General features: G+C 42.7%; 1 protein-coding gene, 2 long non-coding RNA genes and 2 pseudogenes across 7 annotated transcripts in view; 2 read left to right on the top strand and 3 right to left on the bottom strand.

The window, feature by feature from the left end:
- The first annotated feature begins 273 nt into the window (after positions 1-273).
- On the top strand, positions 274-3,992 carry LOC309645326 (glucosamine-6-phosphate deaminase 1 pseudogene; annotated as a pseudogene). Its single transcript has one exon. The product of its transcript is annotated as a glucosamine-6-phosphate deaminase 1 pseudogene (transcript).
- Positions 3,993-6,377: 2,385 nt separating this feature from the next.
- Positions 6,378-19,145, bottom strand: LOC309645372. The gene is made up of 2 exons (XR_014254830.1): positions 18,902-19,145; positions 6,378-9,865 (listed from the first exon to the last, which is right to left on the bottom strand). It is a non-coding gene; the product is annotated as an uncharacterized lncRNA (long non-coding RNA).
- On the bottom strand, positions 13,658-14,461 carry LOC309645336 (translationally-controlled tumor protein pseudogene; annotated as a pseudogene). Its single transcript has one exon. The product of its transcript is annotated as a translationally-controlled tumor protein pseudogene (transcript).
- Positions 19,146-19,148: 3 nt separating the features above from the next.
- The window catches only part of SAMHD1 (SAM and HD domain containing deoxynucleoside triphosphate triphosphohydrolase 1), a 65,288-nt gene continuing 59,678 nt past the window's right edge, over positions 19,149-24,758 (top strand). For all 3 annotated transcript variants that reach the window (XM_082430188.1, XM_082430190.1, XM_082430189.1), the window contains exons 1-2: positions 19,149-19,485; positions 24,341-24,407. In XM_082430188.1, coding sequence (XP_082286314.1) covers positions 19,278-19,485; positions 24,341-24,407 — 275 coding nt within the window. In that variant the 5' untranslated portion in view covers positions 19,149-19,277. The remainder of the gene's footprint in view (positions 19,486-24,340; positions 24,408-24,758) is intronic.
- On the bottom strand, positions 23,118-24,334 carry LOC309645406. The gene is made up of 2 exons (XR_014254874.1): positions 24,193-24,334; positions 23,118-24,161 (listed from the first exon to the last, which is right to left on the bottom strand). It is a non-coding gene; the product is annotated as an uncharacterized lncRNA (long non-coding RNA).

Here is a 24,758-nt window from a genome sequence, read left to right on the forward strand (position 1 = left end):
TTTCGAATTAGAGTTTTCATCTTTTCTGGATATATGCCCAGGAGTGGGATTGCTGGATCATATGGTAACTCTATTTTTAGTTTTTTAAGGAACCTCCATACTGGTTTCCATAATGGCTGCACTGTAGCCACCTCTTGATGTGAATCTTCCTAGACTTTTTTCAATGCATATTGAAAAAATCATTGTATTTTTAAGGTAAAAATGGATCATATATGTCACTTAATATATCATCTTTGCAATGTCTAAATGTTACCTTTCTGACAATTTTTTTTTTTTAATAGAAATTCACGTTCTTTTATTTATTTATTTATTTATTTATTTATTTATTTATAACTGTGTTGGGTCTTCGTTTCTCTGCGAGGGCTTTCTCTAATTGTGGCAAGTGGGGACCACTCTTCATCGCGGTGCGCGGGCCTCTCACCATCGCGGCCTCTCTTGTTGCGGAGCACAGGCTCCAGATGCGCAGGCTCAGTAGTTGTGTCTCACGGGCCCAGTTGCTCCGTGGCATGTGGGATCTTCCCAGACCAGGGCTCGAACCCGTGTCCCCTGCATTGGCAGGCAGACTCTCAACCACTGCACCACCAGGGAAGCCCCTTTCTGACAATTTTAATGCTTCTGTTCCAATGAATTATTTATGTTATCATTAAACAAGGAAAGATTAGTGCAGTCTCTACAGTCACCGCAGGAGGTGTCCTCAACAAGATGAAGCTCACCATCCTGGACTTCTCAGGCCAGTGAGTGGGTGGCCAAATACATCAGGAACCGCATCATCCAGTTTAGCCAAGGGCCAGACAAGTACTTCACCCTGGGGCTCCCCACTGGGAGCACCCCACTTATCTGCTACAAGAAGCTGATTGAGTACTATAAGAATGGAGACCTGTCCTTCAAATATGTGAAGACTTTCAACATGGGTGAGTATGTGGGCCTTCTTTGAGACCACCCAGAGAGCTACCATGCCTTCATGTGGAACAACTTCTTCAAACACATTGACATCCACGCAGAAAACACCCACATTCTGGATGGGAATGCAGCTGGCCTACAGGCTGAGTGTGATGCCTTTAAAGAGAAGATCAAGGCTGCGGGAGGGATTGAGCTGTTTGTTGGGAGGCACCGGCCTTGGTGGACACATTGCCTTTTACAAGTCGGGCTCCAGTCTATTATGTAGGACCCGTGTGAAGACACTGGCCGTGGACACCATCCTGGCCAATGCTAGGTTCTTTGATGGAAATCTCACCAAGGTGCCCACCATGGCCCTGATGGTGGGAGTGGGCACTGTGATGGGTGCTAGAGAGATGCTAATCTTCATCTCAGGTGCTCACAAGGCGTTTGCTCTGTATAAGGCCATGGAGGAGGGAGTGAGCCATATGTCTGCCTTCCAGTAGCATCCCCACACGGTGTTTATGTGCGACGAGGATGCCACCCTAGAGTTGAAAGTGAAGACTGTCAAGTATTTCAGAGGTTTAATGCTTGTTCATAACAAGTTGGTGGACCACTTGTGCACTATGAAAGAGAAAGAAACAGAGAAAAGCCAGTCTTCTAAGAAACCGTACAGTGATTAGCCTGTGCTAATCCTAGTGTCAACTACCTCACTGGGACAGGCGGGTCTTTATGGAAATTGTCTTTAGGAGGACAGAATTGTATTGCTTTAATCTAGTGTGGTTACTAGTTGAATGGGTGAACTTGTTGTTCCTGGCTGTTCAGTGTGGAGTCTAGTCATGGAATTTAGCTACTTATTTGTAACTTAATGAGAAAAAAATTCACTATATAATTTTGACGTCTGCCCCACAGATTAGGGGTTTTTAGCTTTTTGTTGTGCCTCTAACACTGTTCAGATGTACAATATACTCCCATCAGGAATTTCTGTCATTACATGCACTGATCTCAATTGAGAGGGAGTTTGGGGCTTATGTATATTGGACAAAACCTCTTTGGAGAGTCTTAAGAGCCCCTCTTGGGAAGGCCTTCCCCTTATTTGAGAATCAGTGTTCCAGATTAAGGAACAAACTCTCTCAATGTCTAAAGTCACTATAAGGAAGTAGTCACTCTGGTCAGTAACAAGTGCCACAGGAAGAAGACTATCCCTTACTTTCTTTCCCCAGCTGTTTTTTTCTGTTCTCTCAGTTGGCCTTTCCATGAACTCAGAGCCTCCTTGGGGAAGGATTTGGGTGGGTGGGGCTAAAGAGAAAGTTTTGCTGATGAACTCAGAGCCTCAAGGGGCCCAGCCACATCAAACTCTTATCCCCCAGGGACCCTCCAGCACCAGGAGGAAGGCAGAAACCCTTTTCCCAAGAGAGCCCTGTGTTTTGTTCCAAGGTCTCACTGTGGCGCCTCTCTTATACATACTCATTCATAAGTAGGACGTCCACGGAAGCAACAGACACGGCCAAGATTCAATGTTATGTTCAGCCAAGGTGATGGGGTCAGGGCAAGCAGCTCAATTATGAGTTTAGAAACAACACTAGAGTGACGTGTTTCCTGTGTCCCTGAGAGTTGAGTGCCAAGAAACAGACCAAGTGCTTCTAAAGTTGACTAATATCCTTTCCCCACTTAAAAAACTGTCCTTCTAACCCACCTGTGTTCATGTGGCGTGGTCTGATGTTCCCAGGACATCAGGAAGTACGCTTTTACCCTTTTATCCTTCACCCCCCTTGTTCACAAGATGAGTCTATTGCTCTGTTTTTTTTGTACTCTTATGCCTTGATGGTTTGAATGCTGCCTCCTCCTTCTCCCAATTTTTGTGCCTCTTTGAAGCTGCTGCTGCCTCTATTTCTGGGCAAGATCTTTCAGAGCCTGGCTCAGGCCTCTCTTTAACTGCTGTGTTTGGTACCAGCGTTTCATTTTTAGGTTTTATAATGTGATTGTGCTGTCATTCTGTTTTAAGCGAATGGATCACTGGACTTGTTTACAATGTGACATTTTCTTTTAAATCTAGTATTTTCAAGAAAAAAAATACAGGAAAGATTAAAAGGTTTTGGATTTTTTTTATTTCTTTGCTGAATTTGTTTCAGATACTGGCATTTGGAATAAATTTTGTTTAGTGAGTCTAATGTTCGCAAAGTTAAGAATTAGGCAGTATTTAATCTATAACATTATGATACAAGGTTGCTAAAATAGTAGATATTCATTACACAGTGGAGTACCCCACAGGCTCCTTACTTCATTTGTGTTCTGCTCAAGTGTCAGGTCACAGCACTTCCCAGCCTTTCCTATACTCTTAACATGTTTTATTTTTCTTCCCAGAATTTATAATCTACTCATGTATTATCTGAATCCACCACTAGTAATTAAGCTCCATGTAGGTGGAACATTTTTTCTGTAGTTTTCCCAGAGTGTAGAATGATGCATTGAAGGAAGTATGGGCTTGACATTTGTCAAATTCGTGAATTGAAGAAAGAGACTTAGGGACATTTTTTGTTTTTATTTTGGGGGGTGGTTTGTCTTGATTTGGGGTTTTTTTTTTTTTGCCACACTGCGCGGCATGCAGGATCTTAATTCCCCAACCAAGGGTCAAACCCTCGCCCCCTGCAGTTGAAGTGTGGAGTCCTAACCACTGGACCACCAGGGAAGTCCCAGGGTTGCTTTTTATAATAATTATATCTCACATGTATTAAGCATTTTCTATGTGCCAGACTCAATTCTCATAAAGCCCTGTAACGAAACTTTACAGAGGAGGAAATTAGAGCTCATAGATTTTAAGTAACTTGCCCAAGGTCTCAAGAGTCAAACTCAAGCACTCTGGTTCCCAAATTTTTTTTTTTAATTCAATGAAATTAGGAGGTTTTTGTGTGGTAAAATATGTATAACATAAAACTTACCATTTAATCATTTTAAGTATACAGTTTAGTGGCATTAACATTCACATTGTCGTGCAACCAATCTCCAGAACTTTTTCAAAAATCTTGCAAAACTGAAACTCTATACCCATTAAACAACAACTCCCTTTTTCCCCTCCCTCCCTGCCCCTGGCAACCAACATTCTACGTTCTGTTTCTATTATTATTTTTTTTTTTAAATTTATTTATTTATTTATGGCTGTGTTGGGTGGTCGTTTCTGGGCGAGGGCTTTCTCTAGTTGCGGCAAGTGGGGGCCACTCTTCATCGCGGTGCGCAGGCCTCTCACTACTGTGGCCTCTCTTGTTGAGGAGCACAGGCTCCAAACGCGCAGGCTCAGCAATTGTGGCTCATGGGCCCAGTTGCTCGGCGGCATGTGGGATCTTCCCAGACCAGGGCTCGAACCCGTGTCCCCAGCATTGGCAGGCAGATTCTCAACCACTGCGCCACCAGGGAAGCCCTGTTTCTATTATTTTGACTACTTTAGATACTTCATCTAAGTGAAATCATACAGTATTTTTGCTTTTGTGCCTGGCTTATTTCACTTAGCATAATATCCTCAAGGTTCATGCATGTTGTAGCATGTGTCAGAATTTCCTTCTTTTTAAGGATGAGTAATATTCTATTGTGTGTATAGACCACGTTTTGTTTATCCATTCACCCTTGGATGGACTACAGCTCAGTTTTAATCTGTAAGCTATACTGTGTCTTTTGATATTAATCTTGAGGTGACAGATTTATATCCGCCGTATTCTGGGAAGTCCTGGGCTGTCTTCCTTAAGCTTCTCTCTTCCTTTGCCATGTGAAACATTCTCATTTCTTGTTTCTGTTTGTTTTGGAGCAGATCTTCTCACCTGCATCACACACAGAGGAAACTCAGCTTGTTGAAAGATTTCCTTTACAAAAAGTTGCTTACAACAAATATTTGGGGGGGGGAGGGGTTATTAATGTGGTCCAATAACAATCTTCTCCCTTCACTCAATCCTTCTCTTCCAAACCCTCTCTCCCAGTTGCCTCCTGGGAGCCCTAGATTACTTGCCTTTAATACATCTTCCCTAAACTTTCCACCTTAGAAGCCTTAGCACCAGCTTTCACCAACGTCCTGAAGATTGAGTCAAGGTGGCACTGAAAAGGGTCTTTTTCTCCAAGGAACACTGCTCTCCTTCTCAGAATCTACTGCCAGCTTATTCCCAGATACTCAGAGCACAGTAGATAGGGGAAAGTTCAATTCCCTTGAAGCCACCTCACATGTAAATTATACTTCTCATTAGCAGGGATAATTGAGGTTTTCTCAGTCTTATAAACAATGTAAATAAGAGCATCTTAAACACTACTATGTGTATTGGTGTACTCTAACTCACGATATAGGGAACTACAATATATTTATTATGCAAATGCAACTCCAAAGACAACCCTCCAGTCCCACCCAGGTTACTGGCTTTAAACCCCACCTTTATAAAAATTCTGAAACTATTTTCCTTGTTAATCACAGTGATTAACAAGTCCCAAACACTAGAATGCCTTCAGACCTTCTCCTTGAGATAAGGGTCACTTTTTTTTTTTTAAAGAGTGAAACAGAAAGTCTTTTTATTTATTTATTTATTTATTTATTTATTTATTTATTTATGGCTGTGTTGGGTCTTTGTTTCTGTGCGAGGGCTTTCTCTAGTTGTGGCAAGTGGGGGCCACTCTTCATCACGGTGCGTGGGCCTCTCACTGTCGCGGCCTCTCTTGTTGCGTAGCACAGGCTCCAGATGCGCAGGCTCAGTAGTTGTGGCTCACGGGCCTAGTTGCTCCGCGGCATGTGGGATCTTCCCAGACCAGGGCTCGAACCCGTGTCCCCTACATTGGCAGGCAGATTCTCAACCACTGCGCCACCAGGGAAGCCCCAGGGTCACGTTTTTAGATGAGAAGGATTACTATGTAACAAGATATTTAACTTTGAGGAAAGAATATTTTTTAAAAGATCAGGGGACTTACCTGGCAGTCCAGTGGTTAAGACTCCACACTTCCACTGCAGGGGGCGCAGGTTAGATCCCTGGTCAGGAAAATAAGATCGCACATGCTGTGTGGTACGGCCAAAATATTCAAAAAAAAAAAAAAATCAAAGCCTTCCTTAACATTTGAATTAATATCTACTTTGTTAATGATAGCACACTCATAGTGGAGATATAGACAAGTATATATGAGACTTTATTTTGCATGATATCCAATAGCACAGGGGTTCCTGGTTGTAACCAGCTCCACAGTCATCAGAAGCAGAAGCCTGGGGCCCAAAGACTGGGAACCACTAAGTCAAAATGCCCAAACTTAGGCCATCAACTCAGGAGTAGATGTCACATAGTACAAACATGTTGGCTGTGTGTATCAGTCTGCTAGGGCTGCCATAACAATACACCATGGGCTGGGTGGCTTAAACAACAGAAACTTATTTTCTCATAGTTCTGGAGGCTAGGAGCCCAAGATCAAGGTGATAGCACAGTTAGCATTACTGAACCAGGTCCATTTGCCCAATGTGCAGCAAGCCAAACACTGAGATGCCAAGGTTTACAGCCAAGAAGGAGTTTATTCACAAGGCAGCCAAGCAAGGAGATGGGAGAACAAGTCTCAGATCCACCTCCCTCTAGGCAAGAGAATTGAAGTATTTATTGGATAAGCAGGGTGGTCTTGAAACTGAGCAGGACACTGCAGGGCCCTCCTGGGTACAAAAGCCCTTCCATGTCCCCCACTTTTCATATGTAGGAAAAAGGCTTCAGCCTCCTAGACCTTCTCTGAGTTCCAAAGGGCAGATTCAAGCAGGTACTAACTAGAGAAATGAGGTAATGCAAAAACAAAGGAAAAGCAGTTAAGCAAGAAAAGTAATGACAACAGGCAGCAATAAAACAGAGTCCTAGTTCCTCCTCAAGAGATATTCATAACAATCTGATACATATCTTGAATTGTTTTATAGGAACTAAGGCCCCCCACTCAGGTGGAGGATGGTGACTTCATGCAGAGCACAAGATTCCTGGAACACCACACGTTACCTCACCATCCACCCATCAGAAGAAAGCTATGCATCCTGCAGCCCTCGCCCCAAAAGTTGCCTTTAAAAACTCTTCTCTGAAACCCATCAGTGGAGAGTTTGGGCCTCTTGAGCATGAGCCTCCCATGCTCCTTGTTTGGCACCTGCAATAAAAGCTGTTACTTTCCTTCACAACAACCGGATGTCAGTAAATTGGTTTTGCTGTGTGGCAAATGAGTGGACCAAAGTTCATTTTGGTAACACTCTTAGGTATGGGGAAAGGTGACTTGAAGTAGGGAAAAAGGTGAGGTAATCAGTGTTCTGCACAGGTGCTTCTGGGTTACATGCTTCTGCATATTCAAAATGGAGGTGCTTAGCATGATCTGAGGGTGGAGTTTTCCAGCCCTCTAACATCAAAAGGCCCTTCACTGGACAGCTGTGCAGGCCCAGTTTTAGGGCTGGTGGTCCCAACTAACCCCCAGCTGGCTCATACTGGGCAGGAGCTGACTCCAACTTCCTGTAAAACAACTGGGCTTTGTGAAGCTTGGAAGGTGTGCAATTAAAGAGAGGAAAAAAGAAAGAAAGAAAATGAAAGTGAAATTAATCAATGAAGGCAGTTTTAACAAGCTGTTCCCTTACCTGTTGTTCTGTAAAATAAGTTCAAAAATTTCTATTAGTTATCAGCTTCTGTTAACTCCATGGGGCATGGTTTTATTAGTTTCTGGTAAGATCTCTCTTCCTGGCTTCCAGACAGCTGTCTTTTTGCTGTGTCCTCACATGGCCTTTCCTCTGTGTGCACAAAGGGAAAGAGATCTCTGCTATCTCCTCCTTTCTTATAAGGACACTAGTCCTATCTATTGGATTAGGGCCCCACTTGTATGACCTTATTTAATCTTAACTACCTCCTTAAAGGCCCCATCTCCAAATATAGTCACATTGGGGGCTAGGACTTCAACATGTGATTTTGGGGTGACACAATTCAGTCCGTAATACCATGGATCCACTCAGTGAGTGGCACGGTGACTTTCTCAGAGAAAATGACCTTTGTGAACTTGGCTGACAGGCAGTGGTATTCACTAGGGACTGCAGGGCATGAGTGTTGAGGACTTGACTAGACTGGACTAGATACAAGTGTCACTACAAGCTAAAAATCAGCCAGATAACACTGAATATCTGAAACAGAGTCCTGTTGGATGCTGAAGTTGTGTATCAGTGATGCTTTCGGCTATAACTGAGAGAAAAATCCAAAAATTCAAAACACACACACATGGGACTTCCCTGGTGGTGTAGTGGTTAAGAATCCGCCTGCCGATGCAGGGGACACGGGTTCGAACCCTGGTCTGGGAAGATCCCACATGCCGCGCAGCGACTAAGCCCGTGCACCACAACTACTGAGCCTGCACTCTAGAGCCCATGAGCCACAACTACTGAGCTCGTGTGCTGCATCTACTGAAGCCCACACTCCACAATAAGAGAAGCCACTGCAATGAGAAGCCCATGCACTGCAACGAAGAGTAGCCCCCACTCGCCACAACTAGAGAAAGCTCACGTGCAGCAACGAAGACCCAACACAGCCAAAAATAAATAAATAAATAAATTTATAAAAACAAAAATAGAAGAAAAACAAAACACACACACAAAAGAGAAAATCCAACTCAACCTGGCTTAAGAACTAAGAAAGTTTCTTGGCTCACGTAGTTGGAAGTTGTCAAACCACAATCAGTATCATGGCTGCAAAGAATAAAGACCTTTATTTGGGGTGTTAAGAACTGCAATTCAGGGATTTCTCTGGTGGCACAGTGGTTAAGAATCAGCCTCCCAATGCAGGAGACATGGGTTCGAGTCCCAGTCTGGGAAGATCCCACATGCCATGGAGCAACTAAGCCCGTGCGCCACAACTGAGCCTGCACTCTAGAGCCCATGAGCCACAACTACTGAAGCCTGCGCGCCTAGAGCCTGCGCTCCGCAACAAGAGAAGCCGCTGCAATGAGAAGCCCGTGCACCACAACGAAGAGTAGCCCCCGCTCACTGCAACTAGAGAAAGCCCACGTGCAGCAATGAAGACCCAAAGCAGCCAAAAATAAACAAATAAATAAATAAAAAATTTTTAAAAAAAGAATTGCAATTCAGGAGACACAGATTTGGGTAAAAACCAAAAGAGCGCTCAGGAGAAGAAATGAGTCAGAGGCTTATAAAGACAAAAGCCACAAGGTTGTTAGAGTTGTCTGGTGAGAATTGTGATTGACTGACACAAATAAGGAAACATTTGTTCTTAAGGAATAGGCTGTCACTAGTTTGTTTAGGGTAACGTTAATAAGTATCTTGAGTTTCTGGCAAATGTTCTGGATGCCTGTGTTAAGATTAATAAGTGGTCAGAAGTTCAGATTCCATCCAGGCTGAGACATGCATAAGTCCTATTTCCTCAATGTCCTCCCAGGTCCATTTTAGAGACCTCTCTTAGCAATACCTACTCCATATTTATTTTTCTTTCATGTTTCCCCCTTTTGATCAAGATCTTTCTTTGGGAGGCATCAATGATCAACCATTTGGTTATCTGTCATTGGCTTCGACTTCCTCTGTGCTGGGAAGGCTCATTCCCAGAGAGTCATGTCCCACAGAGGAGGGAAAGAGGTGGCTGTGTGAAATGTACGCTTTTAGCAAGTTTATGGCCATATATGAGCAACAAGGAGTCATCTAGGAAGCAGGTCCTCAGTGGCATTCAAAATAAGAGAAGTTCATAAATCTTCATTAGTTAGAATCTTATAGGAGTGGTCAATCATCTCCAGGTGTCTAGCTATCATTTTTCCTTTTAGTATTTCTCCAAGACTTGGTATTAGGTCATTCATAGCAGTTATTTGCTTTTTCATATGACTCATTAAGTGGATGACATTAGATGATTCATCTGGTCCTGAATCTTGGGAAAACTGTCTACAACAGATGTCATCTGCTTCATTATCCTGGCCTTTGTCTGGTTAATTTCAGTTTCAGGTCTCTAGACTGTTGTGAAGTCCAAGCAGGACATGGTGCCTCCTTTAAATGAGAAACATGAATCCATGAGTCAATGCCCTTAAGTTTAGCAGCACAAGTTTAGTTAACAATACCTGGAAAGGTCCCCTCCAACAAGATTGGAGGACATTTTTGTGAAGGTGTCGTTTCCAATAGACATAGTCACCAGTCTCTTTTTTCCTGAGGGAGTGGACCTGAGATTAAGCAAAACCAAAGGCAGTGCTTTGGGCCACAGCAGCTTAAATGATTAGTCATTGTAAATGCGCTATGGTAGGTGAAGGAGTGCAAAGACTGAAAAAATGAGTTTGCCAGGGAGCCGCAGTTGTCTTGGGTTTCCCATAGCCCCCACTGTCAATTTAATTTACAGCCATTGTTTACCCATCTTAATTTATCTGATTCAGAAGCAGTCTGTTGCCATGTTACAAGTTATCAGGATGGCGAAAGTCTGGCAATAAGGGTAAGGGGTCAATTCTTCTGTAGAAGCAGAATGGACTTCATCTACATATGTCACAATATTTACAGATTCTGTTGCTGCCTTTGCACGAAAGTCAGCTAGGGCATTTCCCTTGTACTCAGTCCTTTTAGTGTTAGCCTCAGTTTGATGACAGACAACATTTTACGTCAGGACATATCCGACTTCCAGGAATTTCACACAATTTCTGGAACGCTTATAACACATACCTATATAGACACAACATAAAGAAGTCTTAACATTACTTCTTATTTGACAATGCTTCCCCTACAATTTAAAAATATCAAATACACCTAATTAGTTTAATATCTCTTTCTTTACAAGGAGAAAGAACAAACCTTTGAGATATTTCAGAGACCCTTTGAAATATATCTCTAAGTTAGTTCTAAGTCAAAAAGAATTCATTTAGAATTTAATTTGGGGAAGTTTGTCAAAAATATCCAAAAGGTGCTAAAACAGTTAGTCAAATAGGATCACAGGTCACTGGGAAACAATGCTTAGTTATCCATTTAACCAAAGTAACACTTAAAGACTTCATAGGCAAATATAGAAGGTTATATAGTTCTGAGCAAAACTTAATACCGAGAGGACTAGGATTACTTAAGTAATCATCTGATAAAGACAGATGATTATTCTGACAAGACACAATATCTTTGTTTTCTTCCTAGGCACATTACTTAAAGGTAAAGAAAAACCTTCCTTATCTCTTATTATCAAGAGCAGACAGATAGGGAAAAAAAACAAAAAAAAAGTTTGTCCTTTTAACAGAGGGAGAAAACCAGATTACTTAAAGGTAAAGAAAAACCTTTCATAATCTCTCATTTGAAGAGCAGACCAATAGAAAAATATACTCTGTCCTTTTAACAGAGAGAGAAAAACAAATTCGAATTTTGTACCAGTTTACTTTTGATATTAAAACTCATTCACTTAATTAAATTCATTTCAATCTTTTCCAGTACTGACCTTGCATAAAAGTCCTTTCCAAAGATTCCTTTTTCATAAACTTTCTTTTATGGAAAACACACATTCTACTTTCCTCACATACGGAGATGTTTCTATTTATCTATTTGTCTATCTATTTATTTAGCTTTAATCACATATATTAGAATTTTTTTTTAAAAATCCTTAGAAACCTTTACTTTGAAAATGAATGAGAACTAAAAAGTAAGCAATTATGAACTGTCTTTTACATAGGCATTGTGTAGATTGGCACACATAAATACTTTTTATAATTTCTAGAAACATGTGCTTTCTCATAGAAAACTTCTCAGCCTGGCATTAGACAACATCAGTCATCATCCTAAGTTATTTTTCTGACTGACAAATTTTTTTTTTTTTTTCCTGACTGACAAATTTTGTAACAGAGATAACATGAGCTTATTTGACTTTCAGTAAACCTAAGTAGAATAAAAGTGTTATACTTAACGTTGCTAATGCTAAAGATATGTCTGTATTAATTTAACCAACAAACTTAAACTAGCTTTTATTTACTAAAGATTCATCCCAGATCATGTGAACTTGAGGAACATTTCAGTTAGTTTCTATTATATTTTTGCAAGTATACTTAATTTATATAGTGCTTGTTTGTTTTAAGCCAATTACATAGAACTCTTTTACAAATTAATTTTAGCAATACCATCCAAAGAAAAAATACCATGTAGCCACAACATATTTATATATAGACACACATGAACATACAGACAGATGCAAACAGAGGCCTTACAGTTTTTGTTTTAAAATTTTCCTTGAACTAGATTTCTGGGCAAAAGTGCTTCTATAGCAACTTGTTTTTTTTTTTTTTTTTTTTTTTTTTTTTTTTAATTTATGGCTGTGTTGGGTCTTCGTTTCTGCGCGAGGGCTTTCTCTAGTTGTGGCAAGTGGGGGCCACTCTTCATCGCGGTGCGTGGGCCTCTCACTATCGCGGCCTCTCGTTGCGGAGCACAGGCTCCAGACGCGCAGGCTCAGCAATTGTGGCTCACGGGCCTAGTTGCTTCGCGGCATGTGGGATCTTCCCAGACCAGGGCTCGAACCCATGTGCCCTGCACTGGCAGGCAGATTCTCAACCACTGCGCCACCAGGGAAACCCAGCACCTTGTATTTTTAAAAGCCCTTTTCATGCTCTCTCTTTTTTTTTTTTTCCTTCTGGTTTTAGGAATTGGAGATGGTCTAGATAAGAGTTCCCAGAGAGGTTACAAGCCTTTTGAGATAAATAAGGGAGGTGTAGGGAATGATGAAAAGAAATGGGTGAACTGTCTCTAGAACTGCATTTCCAGTTTCACAAAGATTCATAAGGTATAATTTAAATGACATCATAGGCTGATCCACCCATCCAACTACTTTATCCTCAATTTGCTTCTTTATATTAGGGAGATTTCTGAGATGTAAGTCAAAAAATGTTTATGTTTTGCCCAGGCAATGTTGTTGGTTCCCTTTAGCACGTCCAATTAATAGTGCTTGAAGGGCGGATTTACATGCCTTAGTCCAGGGGGTATATGTGATGGTGTTGGTGCCATCCTCATTGGACCTGGCTTTAAAAGGGGCTGCCATTACAGGATGGGCAGTATGGATGGTCTTCTGCAGGGGATCAACCTCAGTGTTACAAAAAAGGAAGTTCAGAGAGAGATGGATAGAAAGAAGGAGAGCCTTATGGCGGACATTCAGAGGGACAGAAAAAAGCAGATTTGGAGAGAGAGAGTTCTCAGAACCCTCAGAGGATTTTTCTAGTTTGGAAATTTTTTGAGAGTTAGTTTCTCTGGGGGAAGCAATAGTAGTGGATTCATTATTACAATTGGAGGCCTCAAAATACCAATTGAAATATGCTTCCCATTCTCTTTGTCTTGTTCTATAGCTTTTCTCCAATTGAGCACACAAACTAATTTAGAAATTTTGAATGAGCCACAAGTGGACCAACAGAGTTTCAAGTTGTTGTGGGTGATTTTAGTCCAATGCGAAAGAAATTTACAAGAGGAAGGCCCATAAGTTTTAAACATAAATTGATCTGGAGTTCTGGACGGTGGCAGTGCCTGTAGAAACCCAACTCCCCATAACTGAGTACTCACCAAGATGAACCATTCCCTTCCCAGATAAATCCAGCAACAGAGGACACCCAAATAAAGGCTCAGAACCTCAACCATATTGGGAGGTTCAGAACCAAGAAGACTTACCCCTAAGACCCAAGACCACTGAGGAGATGATTGAGTACAAAGGACTCCTGTAGGTGCCTTACTTGTGCCTGCAGCAGCTCCAGGGGTAGTCACTTTGGCTCCCACTTTGGCTCCCACTTCTTTTTTTTTTTTTTTTTTGAGTTTAAATGCATTTTATTTTTAGACAACCTACATGACATGTTATTTTTTTCCTCAAATCAATGCCTCCGCTCCAAACAAATCAACATCAAAACGAAGAGCTCAAGATGCCATCAGTCCCATTTGTCTAAGTCCTGGTGTCGTGTGGATGAACAGCAGCAGCCAGCCAGTTATGACGAGCAGGTGACAGATCCAAACAGCCAAATCTGTTAACATTTTTCCATTTCTAGACCATCCTTAAAGAAAATCATATACGGGGTCACACCATCCTCGCGGTAGTCCAGCAGAGCAACCATGCCATCTGGATTCATGTTTTCACCAATAAAGAACTGATAGTTTTTGAAATTAGCAAGGATATGCTTGATTTGTTCTGCAGCCCCTGTCATAAAAGGTTTTACTCTTTCTGGTCTCTGTTCTTCAAACTTCCCTTTGATTGACTTCATGTAATCTTTGATGTACTTCTTGTAGGCTTCTTTTGTGAAGCTGGTTTCCTGCAAGTGATGGTTCATGACAATATCCACACCAGTGACTACTGTGCCTTCGGTACCTTCGCCCTCGGGGCCTTCAGCGGAGGCATTTCCACCAATGAGCGAGTCATCAATGTTACCCTCTGTCCTACTGACCATCTTCCCCTCCACCTCCAGACACAGCCCGTCCGCGACCTCCCGGATCTTGTAGATGTCGGAGAACATCTCATCATGGCTGGTGAGGTCCCAGTAGATGACCATGATGGCGACAGGAGGGAGACAACGGTGGCACTAGCTTAGGAGCACGGAGCTCAGAGCGAGCGCGGTGCTGCCGGAGCGGCGCTCGGGGGGAGGGGGGAGTGGGCGGAAAAGGCCGACTCTGCCGCTCCCTAACCTCATATAGCGAGCACGTCGGCTCCCACTTCTGACACCATGAAATGTCCAACAATAATCAGTTTCAAGGCTGCAAAGTACAAAGAGTGTTATTTGGGGTCTTAGGCATTGCAATTTGGTAGAAAATTGCAATGCCTAAGATTCAGGTAAAACCGAAAGAGTGTTCCAGGGAACAGACAGAATCAGGGCAAAAGCTACAAGGTTCAAGTTGTAAGAATTATGTTTGGCTCTCAAGCAAAAAGGAAATATTCATCCTTAAGGGACAGCTTTCATGAATTACTTAGGGTAATGGTCTGGTAAGTATCATAGACTGTGACAGGTTATTTAGGGTAAGGGTCTCATAAGTATCTTGAGTTTCTAGAACATTGTGCAGATGTTCTGGATCACTGTTTTAAAACAATAAGTGGCCAAAGTTCAGATTTCATCCGGGCTGAGACATACAAAAATCCCACTTCCTCAGTGGCCTCTCAGCTCCATTTTAGAGAGCTCTCCTAGTAATACTGACTGCATTTTGATTTTCCTTTCACAAAGTGCAGCGATAGGGTGCATTTTTGGGTTGGTTGATCAAGTGGCTGAATAGTCTCATCAAAACCCAAAGTCTGTTCCACAGTTTTGGCTTCTATCAAAAGCTTTCCTCCTAATGATTTCAGGAGAGCTAACCATAGCAATGGCAAATTCACCTTTTGTCATATCTTAGCGGCTCCCAAGCAAATCTATGTTGGAATCAGGCTGGCTGATGCAACTACCATTTGAATTTAGGAGCCAATGCTCCTAAAATATGAGTTGAAATACGTGTTGAGATTGGCTGTTAGCAATGAGTTTAAAAGGATTCATCAACTATGTTTACTCAGGAGTACCCCACTGAAGTCTGGCCACTCCCTCATGTGTTTGAGCATCCCAACCCCCAAATACATGGTCACCCCACCCCAAACATTGAGGCACTCCCGGGAAGTCACCACAAGCAAAACTCTATAGGATGGGATGGCCTCTCTCTGTGACTGCCTAAAAGCAATAGAATTTGTACCCAGCTCAAGTTACAGAAAAGAACAATGGTTTTCAAGGCTGACCTAGGTTAAAATCCCAAAGCACTTAACACATGCGTGTGACCTTTGGCAAGTCATTTCACCTCCCTGGGCTTCATTTCCAAATCTTTTAAATAACACCTGGGGTCTTTATCCAAAACCAATTCTCTTCTTCCTGATACTAGACCTTACCCTCTAACCCAAGGGTAACATGTGACCTGTTTGGGTCGATCATTTTATAACACAGCAATTGGTCCAGGAATGAATGCAATCAGACTTGTTGAAGTCATTCACTTACGTTGGAACTGGAGGAGCAGAGGCTTTCTTTCATCTCTAGATGTGAAGCCATAAAGATGGGACCTCAAAGCTGCTTGCAGCGGGTAGCCCTCGTGTTCCCACATGGTTTGCACCCTCCTTGACTTTATCTCTTAACACTTCCCCTTTACTCACTTTGCCCATCCAAACTGGCCTCTCTGCTATTTCTCAACACCAGGCATGCTCCTGCTTCAAAAGCCTTTGCACTTGCTGTTCCTCCAGGCACCTGCACGTCTGGAATGGTTTTTGTCTGGAATGCTTTTCCTCCAGACACCTGCATGGCTGACTCCTTCATCTCCTTCCAGTCTGCTTAAATGTCACTTTCTCAAAAGGCCTATGACCACCTTTTATGGCTGTGACTCTATCCTCCTCTACTCCTCTTTAAAATAAATTTTTTTTCCAAAGTACTATCTTCTAAGTTTATTACTGTTAATTATATTGTTATTCACTGCCAGTCTCCTCCCACTAGAATATGTTTCACTAGGGCAGGGATTTTTGTTTCTTTTGCTCATCGATATGTCTCAGGTGCCAGGCAAATTAGTAAGTACCCAGTAAACATTAATATTTGTTGAATGAATGAATGTATTTATAACTAAATAAGCCCAGCTAGTATAATACCACCTAATGACATTGTTATGAGGATTAGAAATTATAGATATAAAGTAAAGCACAAATCTGACTCATAGTGAAGCAGGAGATAGATGGGCCCCAGGTTGAACAGCTGGAGCTCGTCCCCTGTGGACAGAAACTCCAAAATAGAAGCGAGAGAAGAGCTGAGCCCTGCCCAGATAAAAGATAGAGACCACATATTTCTTATTCTCGAGGTCAAGGAGACCTTCCCAACTATACATTCGCAGAAAGGTTCCTCGGAGGTCAAAAGGGAGGGGGGGGCGTCACCTCATAGTAAGTGATGTCAACCTACCCATAGGCCTCTTCGCTAGAATCCATCTTGGCTAAGAGATGCGTGTGCACACATGGAAAAACCCTGAGATATACCAAATACAGACACAGAACCAGGAAAAGCAAGATGATTGGCCAAAGGAAACCCGGAAGAAATGCCCCATAAAAGTGATTCAAACTACCACGAGGGTGCGACTCTCTCTCTGAGCCCGCCCGTGTGTCCATCCACACTTACTCTTTTTCCTCCTACTAAACACTTCGTTTCACTACTTTCCATGTATGGTGGGAATTCATTTCTGCAAAGCCGAAGGGCCAGGTCCTTGTCACTGGCCACTGGTCTAGTGGCTAGGATTCAGCATTCTCACTGCCACTGCCCAACCTCAGTCTCTGGCCAGGAACCGAAACCCTGCTTCAAGCCGCTGCAGGCTGTGGCCACCCAAGATCAATAGTAGGTACTCAAATATGGTAGCTATTATCATTTTGCAAGGTCTCTTTTTTTTTTTTTTCAAAGAATTCCTTGACAGATCTGGAGATAAGTTTCTACATTACGAACAGAAAAAGACTTATGAAGAAAAAAAAAAAAGAAAAAGACTTATGGGGCACACACCAGGAGGTGATCTTTGGATCTGTATGTGTGTGTATACACATTTTGTTTTCCAACTTTTCTTTCTTGAGCATTATTTTTATCAGACAAGAAAACCAATACTTTTTTAAAAAAGAATTTTGGCTTGCTTTGGGATTTTTGACAGATGGAAAAAAGAATGTCTTGAGGAGGTTATATTCAAAGAAAGAACCAAGGGTTGGTGGTAGGTGGCACTGAGAACTAGCAGCACTGGTTTAAGAGGAAGTTGTGGAGAGATGTAAAACCACAAGGTTAATACTGCCAGAAATAAAATTGCCCAACTCAGCTGGGTGTATGGAAGCAAGGAAGGGCAAGGAAGAACTGCTGGGGGTATTCAACGTCATTAAGCAATGGGCCTTAAATTAATTGAACTTAGAGATTTTTCTAGTCCTAACTATGGTGAGACTGACATCAGAGGACAGCCTGAATAGTCATTTCTCTCAGTACAACCAGAGCAGAGGGCCTGTGTCTAGCAGGCATTTGTTTCCACGTTGTGGAATGACTGAATGGAATAGGATCACCAGGACCAAGTGGAAGTGAAGTGGCAAACTCGGAACCACCCAAGTTTTGGAGTCAGCTTTGAATGTTGATTCTGTCACTTGGTCAGCAAGCCATGTGACCTTGCTCAAGAAACCACCTTGTGCAAGATCTAGGGCCCCTACAAAGTAGGAGATTAGGGGAAACATCATAAATATGGCATTAAATTATACCCTTTAACAAGCAAAAACAAATAAAAATTAAATTCTCAAAACCAATTGCTTTGAACAAACCCAACTGATTAAACTTAAAACCCTGCTTATTATCACCTTCTACTGCCCAAGAAACCTTGCTTTCAGGGCAGATTTTCCCACAAGTCTTATAAACACAAATTTTCAAACAGCCATTTCCAAGTTTAAATATGTCTTTCACATTTATGCTCTTTGTTGTCTCTTTGACCCCTCTCCCCTTGTTTTGGTTTCACAAGTCTTGAAAACTGTTTTTTCTCAAAATATTCTGTGGTTTAAAGGTTTGTTTTTCTGGGCCTGGCACTTCTGTGCAGAGGAGGGCAAGGTCACCTCTCCATACTTTCCCCCACGGGTCTATGGGATAAGGGAGCAACTGAAAAATTTGGATTAACTAATATAAAATAATTTTATATCAAAACTCCCATTAGTGAGCAATTGTTGGCAAGTGAGTAGGAGCATGGGCTTTAGAGCCAGGCTAGATTGCTTGGGTGTGAATTCAGGCTTCACCACTCCCTAGCTGGGTGACCTTGGGCAAAACACTTACTCATTTCTCTGTACCTCAGTTCCTTATGTCTTAAGGTTATTGGGATACTTAATTAATATTTGTAAGCCCTTAGAAGAGCGCCTGGCACACAGTAAAGCTCTAAGTGTTTGCTGAAAATATTTTGCTCAACCCTAGACCACTAACTAGTTCACGCTGCTTGATGATAATCTGCCTCACTCACCCTGTATCTCCTGGATGGGTCTATGGCTGTGCTGATGGGAAAGTGTACTGGCTTTAGTAGTGGTAGTAGTAGTAGTCCTTTTACCAACACGGCCAAGGGTAAGCCTGGGGTACTCACGTGAAGTTCAGTTCACCAGAAGAGCCCCTGCTCTGGACTGTAGCGGGCTGTCCTGGGCACACTCCTTCCCGGCCCCCGCCCTTATCAACACCACCCTCAGTTCTGCTTCTACTCACCCGCTTTAGCGTAAACGCGCGGGTGGGGCTAAGGGTCATTGGGCGGTCACTGCGCCTGCGCCGGGACCGGGGGTTGGGGGTCTGAAGTGGGTGGCCTGCCTGGCCCCAAGGTTTGAGCTGTCAGTGCGCCTGCGCGGCCGGCCAGTAGGCTGGCAGTACTAAGCTGACTCGCCGCCGCCGCCACTGAGCTGCGAGTGCGCCTGCGCGCGGGTCGGGCGCCGGGGTTCTTGACTGTGCCGCGCGGGGCGCTGGGTGTAGCCATGCAGAGTGCCGACTCCCAGAAGCCCCCCAAGCGGCCACGGCGCGATGGGAGCCCGAGAACCCCGCCAGACACCCCTCCCGCAGACGCAGAGAGGTCCCCGAGCCCCGACCTTCACCCCGACCACCGGACCTGGGGCCCGGAGCAGGTGTGCTCCTTCCTAAGGGACTGTGGCTTCAGCGATTCTGGACTGCTGGAACGCTGCCGAGGTAGCAGGGCTGTAGGGGTGAGGGGCCGGGGGCCGGCGACCCGAGGTCGCGACAGCCGGGCCTGAGAGAGGGCGCCCTGAGGTCGTGAGCGGGGGGCCTCAAAGAGGAGCCAGAGCGGCCGAGGGAGACCGGACGCGGGAGGCACCCGAAGGGGTGGACCTGAGGCGGGGACGCCCCGGAGGGATGACCTGAGGCGGAGAACGGAAACCTGAGGCGGCGAGCCCTCGGAGAAGGTTGCTTGAGGCGGGGGAGTGAAACTTGACGCGGGGGGCACCCGCAGGGGTGGACCTGAGGGGCGGCGCCCGGGAGGGATACCCTGAGATGGAGGAAGGAGAAATGGGGCGTCTGGCGTTGCGGACCCGTAGGAAGGGAGCGGACTTTGGGGGTTGTGAACCTGGGTCGGGGAGGGGGCAGCTGGTCTAACTCTGGTGGGCTTCTTCAGGAACTTGGCACCCCAGCGCCGGACAGGCGGGACTCAGGTCCCTTTTTCAGTTAGAAGACCCATGGTGGGAGGGTTGCTGTCATTCAGGCTCACCAGGCTCGGGAGACCCCCCTCTGCTGATGCAGCTCCCTGAACACTTGCCACGTTAGAGTATATTTGGGTGCTTTAAAGTTTGTTTCCTCCGCTCCCCTCCCAACTCGGGGTTTGTCTGACCGGGAAAGAACTTTTCTGTTAATCTCTGAATCCGTAGCATCCCGGTAGGACTCAATACATGCTTGATGACTGTACTTGCAGAGCTTAGTAAAGATCATGTTTTGTTCCCCAGAAGTTTCCCTCGCTAAATCTGAACCCTGGGGTGGTTCAGTTGACCACTGAACTCCCAGGTGCCCACAACTTGGCCTGTAGGTTGTGAGTTTTAAGCGACTTTACTGGCTTAAGTTCACGCATCCATCCACTTGAAATCTACTCAACTTCCCGTAAGGGGGTTGAAGTTTAACCTCTGCTTTACCCTCTGAAGTGTTCAATAGGAAAGTGGTGTGATTTGCAAATTCAGTAAACTTTTGCAGTTGGGGGGTGGAGCCCTCTTTGCTTAGGCTGGGTGGGAGGAACTAAAGAAGTGTTCAAGACTTAAAGATAGCTTGATGGGTGAAGGAAATTGCACTTCTCTTTTTCCCTACCACCACCCCCCCACCCCCCCACCCCCGGCCTTGGTTTTCCTCCCCTTCTGGGCTGGGATTTTTCTTTTGAGTAGCAGTAGGTGGGGATGAAGTAGTTTTATGTCTTCAAAACGTGATTGGCTATATTGTTGGCTGCCTGTTTCAGTGGTGTCCTGTAGATTAATTCATCAGTCTTCAGAATGATCTGTTCTCTTGACCCACAGAAGAACTAGAAGACATTACATGCTTTTAATTGGTAAAAACTGACTAAGTGTTCACAGTTGCTCATTTCTTGCTGTCTGCTTTGTTTTGACCAAACTTTAGTCAGTCTTCTCTCTCTTCTACTGGCCTCTGAACTCCTACTTGCCCCCAAACTTGAGCAAGCACTAAAAAAGTGGAATATGCTCCTTGATCAGCTTCTCCTAAGAACTGGCTGACCACAGCCGGACAATGTCCTGTCAGACTGGGGTCACTTCCCCTCCAAAGATTCTGCTTATCTCTGCTTGCCCCTACTTTATCCTATTAAAAAACCAACCAACCAACCAAAAAACACCTTTTTGATTTTGAGCCACTTGCAGATTTCTGAGATCAGAACGTTCTCCCTATTGCAATAATTTTCTCCCTAATTAGAGTCTGTCCCTATCTAAGTCCAGATTTTTTAAATTGAAGTATAGTTAATTTACAATGTTGTATTAGTTTCTGGTATACAGAAAAGTGATATATATGTGTGTGTGTGTATATATATATATATATATATATATATGTAGTCTTTTTCAGATTCTTTTCCGTTATAGATTATTACAAGATGTTGAATGTAGTTCCCTGTGCTATACAGTAGGACCTTGTTTTTTATCTGTTTTATACACAGCAGCTTGCAAGTCCAAATTTGTTTTTATTTGACAAAACTAAGCACAGGTGCTGGGTCCCTTTCCTCATTTTGGAATACAGTTTCACAGGAATTTAGAGACTGTAATCTGTATTTTTTAGTAGATGATGTGTTTGAGGTTCAAAGGCCACACAACTAGAAAAAAGCAGAGCTGGATTTTAAAGTTAGGTCTTTGGACTCCAGAATTCATGCCACTTTTACCTTAACAAGTGTTCTCATCAAAATACATTGGATTTCCCTCAACAATAAGGGAATAAACAAACCAGTAAGAAAAGAAAAAAAATGGAGAACATAACCAAAGTTATAAAGTCAACTAAGAACAAGGGAAAAAACACCTCAGTAGGAAAATGAGCAAAACACAAGGACAATTGACAACCAGCCAATAAAAACAGAAAAAAACATTCAGTCTTAACAGTAATTTTAAAAACACTGATTTTAAAATTTAGATAGAAAAATATTTAAAAATTGGTAATAGGAGAAATGGATAATCCAATAAAGTTGATAGAAGTATCAATTTGCTTAACCCTGGACAGTTTGGGAATACCTTTTTACTTATAGAAAATTTCACTTGTAGGAATTTACAGAAACATTTGTACACTGTCCAAATAAATATATTCAAGATTATTCTTCTAACCACTAGTTATAAATAGCAAAAAAGTAGAAATGATCTAAATATCCATTGATAATAGTAGTAAATAATATTGATGATTAACAATTTATTGAGCATTTACTTTGCGTGAAGTACTATTCTCTGCACTTCATGTTTCATCTTATAAAATCTTTACAATAACTCTGTGACATAGGTTCAGTTATACTCATTTTAGTGGTGAGGAGCATCAGGTTCAGAAGAAATTGGTTAAATGTATTATGGTACATCTGTACTGTGGAATAAAAGACAACCATTAAAAATGATGAAACTACATCATTAATAATTGTTAATAATTGACAAGAAAGATCTTTATGACCTATTAGTTGGGAAAAATAGATTATAAACAACATAATTTCATTTGTGTAAAATTACATAATTGCATAGATAAATGTCTTGAATGTTGTTATCTAAAATATTAATGATTATTGGGAGAATATGAGTAAGTTGATATTTTATACTTTATATTGTTTGGATTTTTTATATTGAATATTTTTTATGCTTGAAAAACACCCCCAAAAATGCCATTTTCATTTAAATGTTTTTTTCTTTCTGGAAAATTACATCCTCATTTTCTCTTGTTATCTTTAGAAGGACTTTTGTTTGTTTGAAAATAGTCCAGTGTTCTGGAATCTGAGGTCAGGAAGGTCTGGAATTAATTATATAGAAAGATAAAGAAAAACCATGTGGGACTTCCCTGGTGGCACAGTGGTTAAGAATCCGCCTGCCAATGCAGGGGACGTGGATTTGAGCCCTGGTCCGGGAAGATCCCACATCCGTGGAGCAACTAAGCCCGTGAACCACAGCTACTGAGCCTGCGCGCCACAACTACTGAGCCCGTGTGCCTACAGCCCGTGCCCTGCAACAAGGGAAGACACCGCAATGAGAAGCCCGTGCACCACTACGAAGAGTAGCCCCCGCTTGCCGCAACTAGAGAAAGCCCACATGCAGCAACGAAGACCCAACGCAGCCAAAATAAATAAATAAATAATTTTTTTAAAAAAAATGTATATAAGCCTTACTAAACAGATTGTGTGCTTTCTTTGGAGGTTTTAGAACTAAGTCAACATGTGGAGTATCCCTCAGGCTATGGTTTTGACCTGACTATTCTAACAATAGACTGACATTTCTTTCCCTGCTCCCACCCCAAACCTCACCTGTTTCAGGAGGAAGCTGCCAGTTTTGCAGCTGGACTTCCTTGCAAATAATTTACTAAAATAATTTTTAAAATTTTACCTGGTTTATCAAAAAATCCTCTTGGTATAGTTATCAAATTAAAATTAAGACTTTCCAGGCTTCCCTGGTGGCGCAGTAGTTAAGAATCCTCCTGCCAATGCAGGGGACACAGGTTTGAGCCCTGGTCTTGGAAGATCCCACATGCCACGGAGCAGCTAAGCCTGTATGCCACAACTACTGAGCCTGCGCTCTAGAGCCTGCGAGCCATAACTACTGAGCCCGTGTGCCACAACTACTGAAGCCCGCGCGCCTAGAGCCCGTGCTCTGCAACAAGAGAAGCCACCCCAATGAGAAGACCTCGCACCACAACGAAGAGTAGCCAACACTCGCCGCAACTAGAGGAAGCCCATGCGCAGCAACGAAGACCCAACGCAGCCAAAAATAAATTTATTTTTAAAAAAATAAAATAAAAAATAAATAAAATTAAGACTTTCCAAGTAGCAATCAAAAATGTGATACTTGGCACAGTTTGTTGCCAGTACTGGGTGCTCAAAAAAATGTTGATCTGGGGGCTTCCCTGATGGTGCAGTGGTTGAGAATCTGCCTGCCAATGCAGGGGACACGGGTTCGAGCCCTGGTCTGGGAAGATCCCACATGCCGTGGAGCAACTAGGCCCATGAGCCACAACTACTGAGCCTGCGCCTCTGGAGCCTGTGCTCCGCAACAAGAGAGGCCGCGATAGTGAGAGGCCTGCGCACCGCGATGAAGAGTGGCCCCCGCTTGCCGCAACTAGAGAAAGCCCTCGCACAGAAACAAAGACCCAACACAGCCAAAAATAAATATAAAAATAAATTAAAAAAAAAAAAAAGACTACCTTCTTTAAAAAAAAAAAAAAAAAGACCTAAAGAAGAAATACATGGCGAATATCTTTAAAAAAAAAAAAAATGTTGATCTGAGTAAATTCTTGTGGACCCAAATTGAAAGAAATCAAAAAGCATGTGCTGTGAATATTGAAATCATTCATTTTTTTTCTCCCTTTTCTTCCATAGAGAAGAAAATCACAGGTTCAATACTGCCCTTTCTTGATGACTCTCTTCTTGAAGACCTTGGAATAAGGTAAGAATGATAAAATTCACATTGTAGCCAAGCACACTTAAGACCTTTTTATTCACACTGAACAGACAAAGCCCAAGATTGCTGATATTAAGTGTCCTCATTTTTAATCTGCACAGGTTTTAAAACAGAATACCACACCTGCTGTCTAAGAGTTGTTTTTGTTTGTTTTTGCTGTGCAAATCCTATGTTAAATATTACTAATGATTCCTGTTTTAAAAATTTTGCTAACAAGCCTTCATGAAGTTTGTAGTGACCAACTTTTTACTCTCAAGTTCAGAATAATTGAATTATACACTCCAGAAAATGTGGAAGAATTGATAGGAAAAAAATGTTGGCAAGAAAAATCAAGGC

The sequence above is a fragment of the Balaenoptera physalus genome (genome assembly GCF_965194825.1).
Source record: "Balaenoptera physalus genome assembly, chromosome: 16".
Taxonomy (NCBI): Eukaryota; Metazoa; Chordata; class Mammalia; order Artiodactyla; family Balaenopteridae; genus Balaenoptera; species Balaenoptera physalus.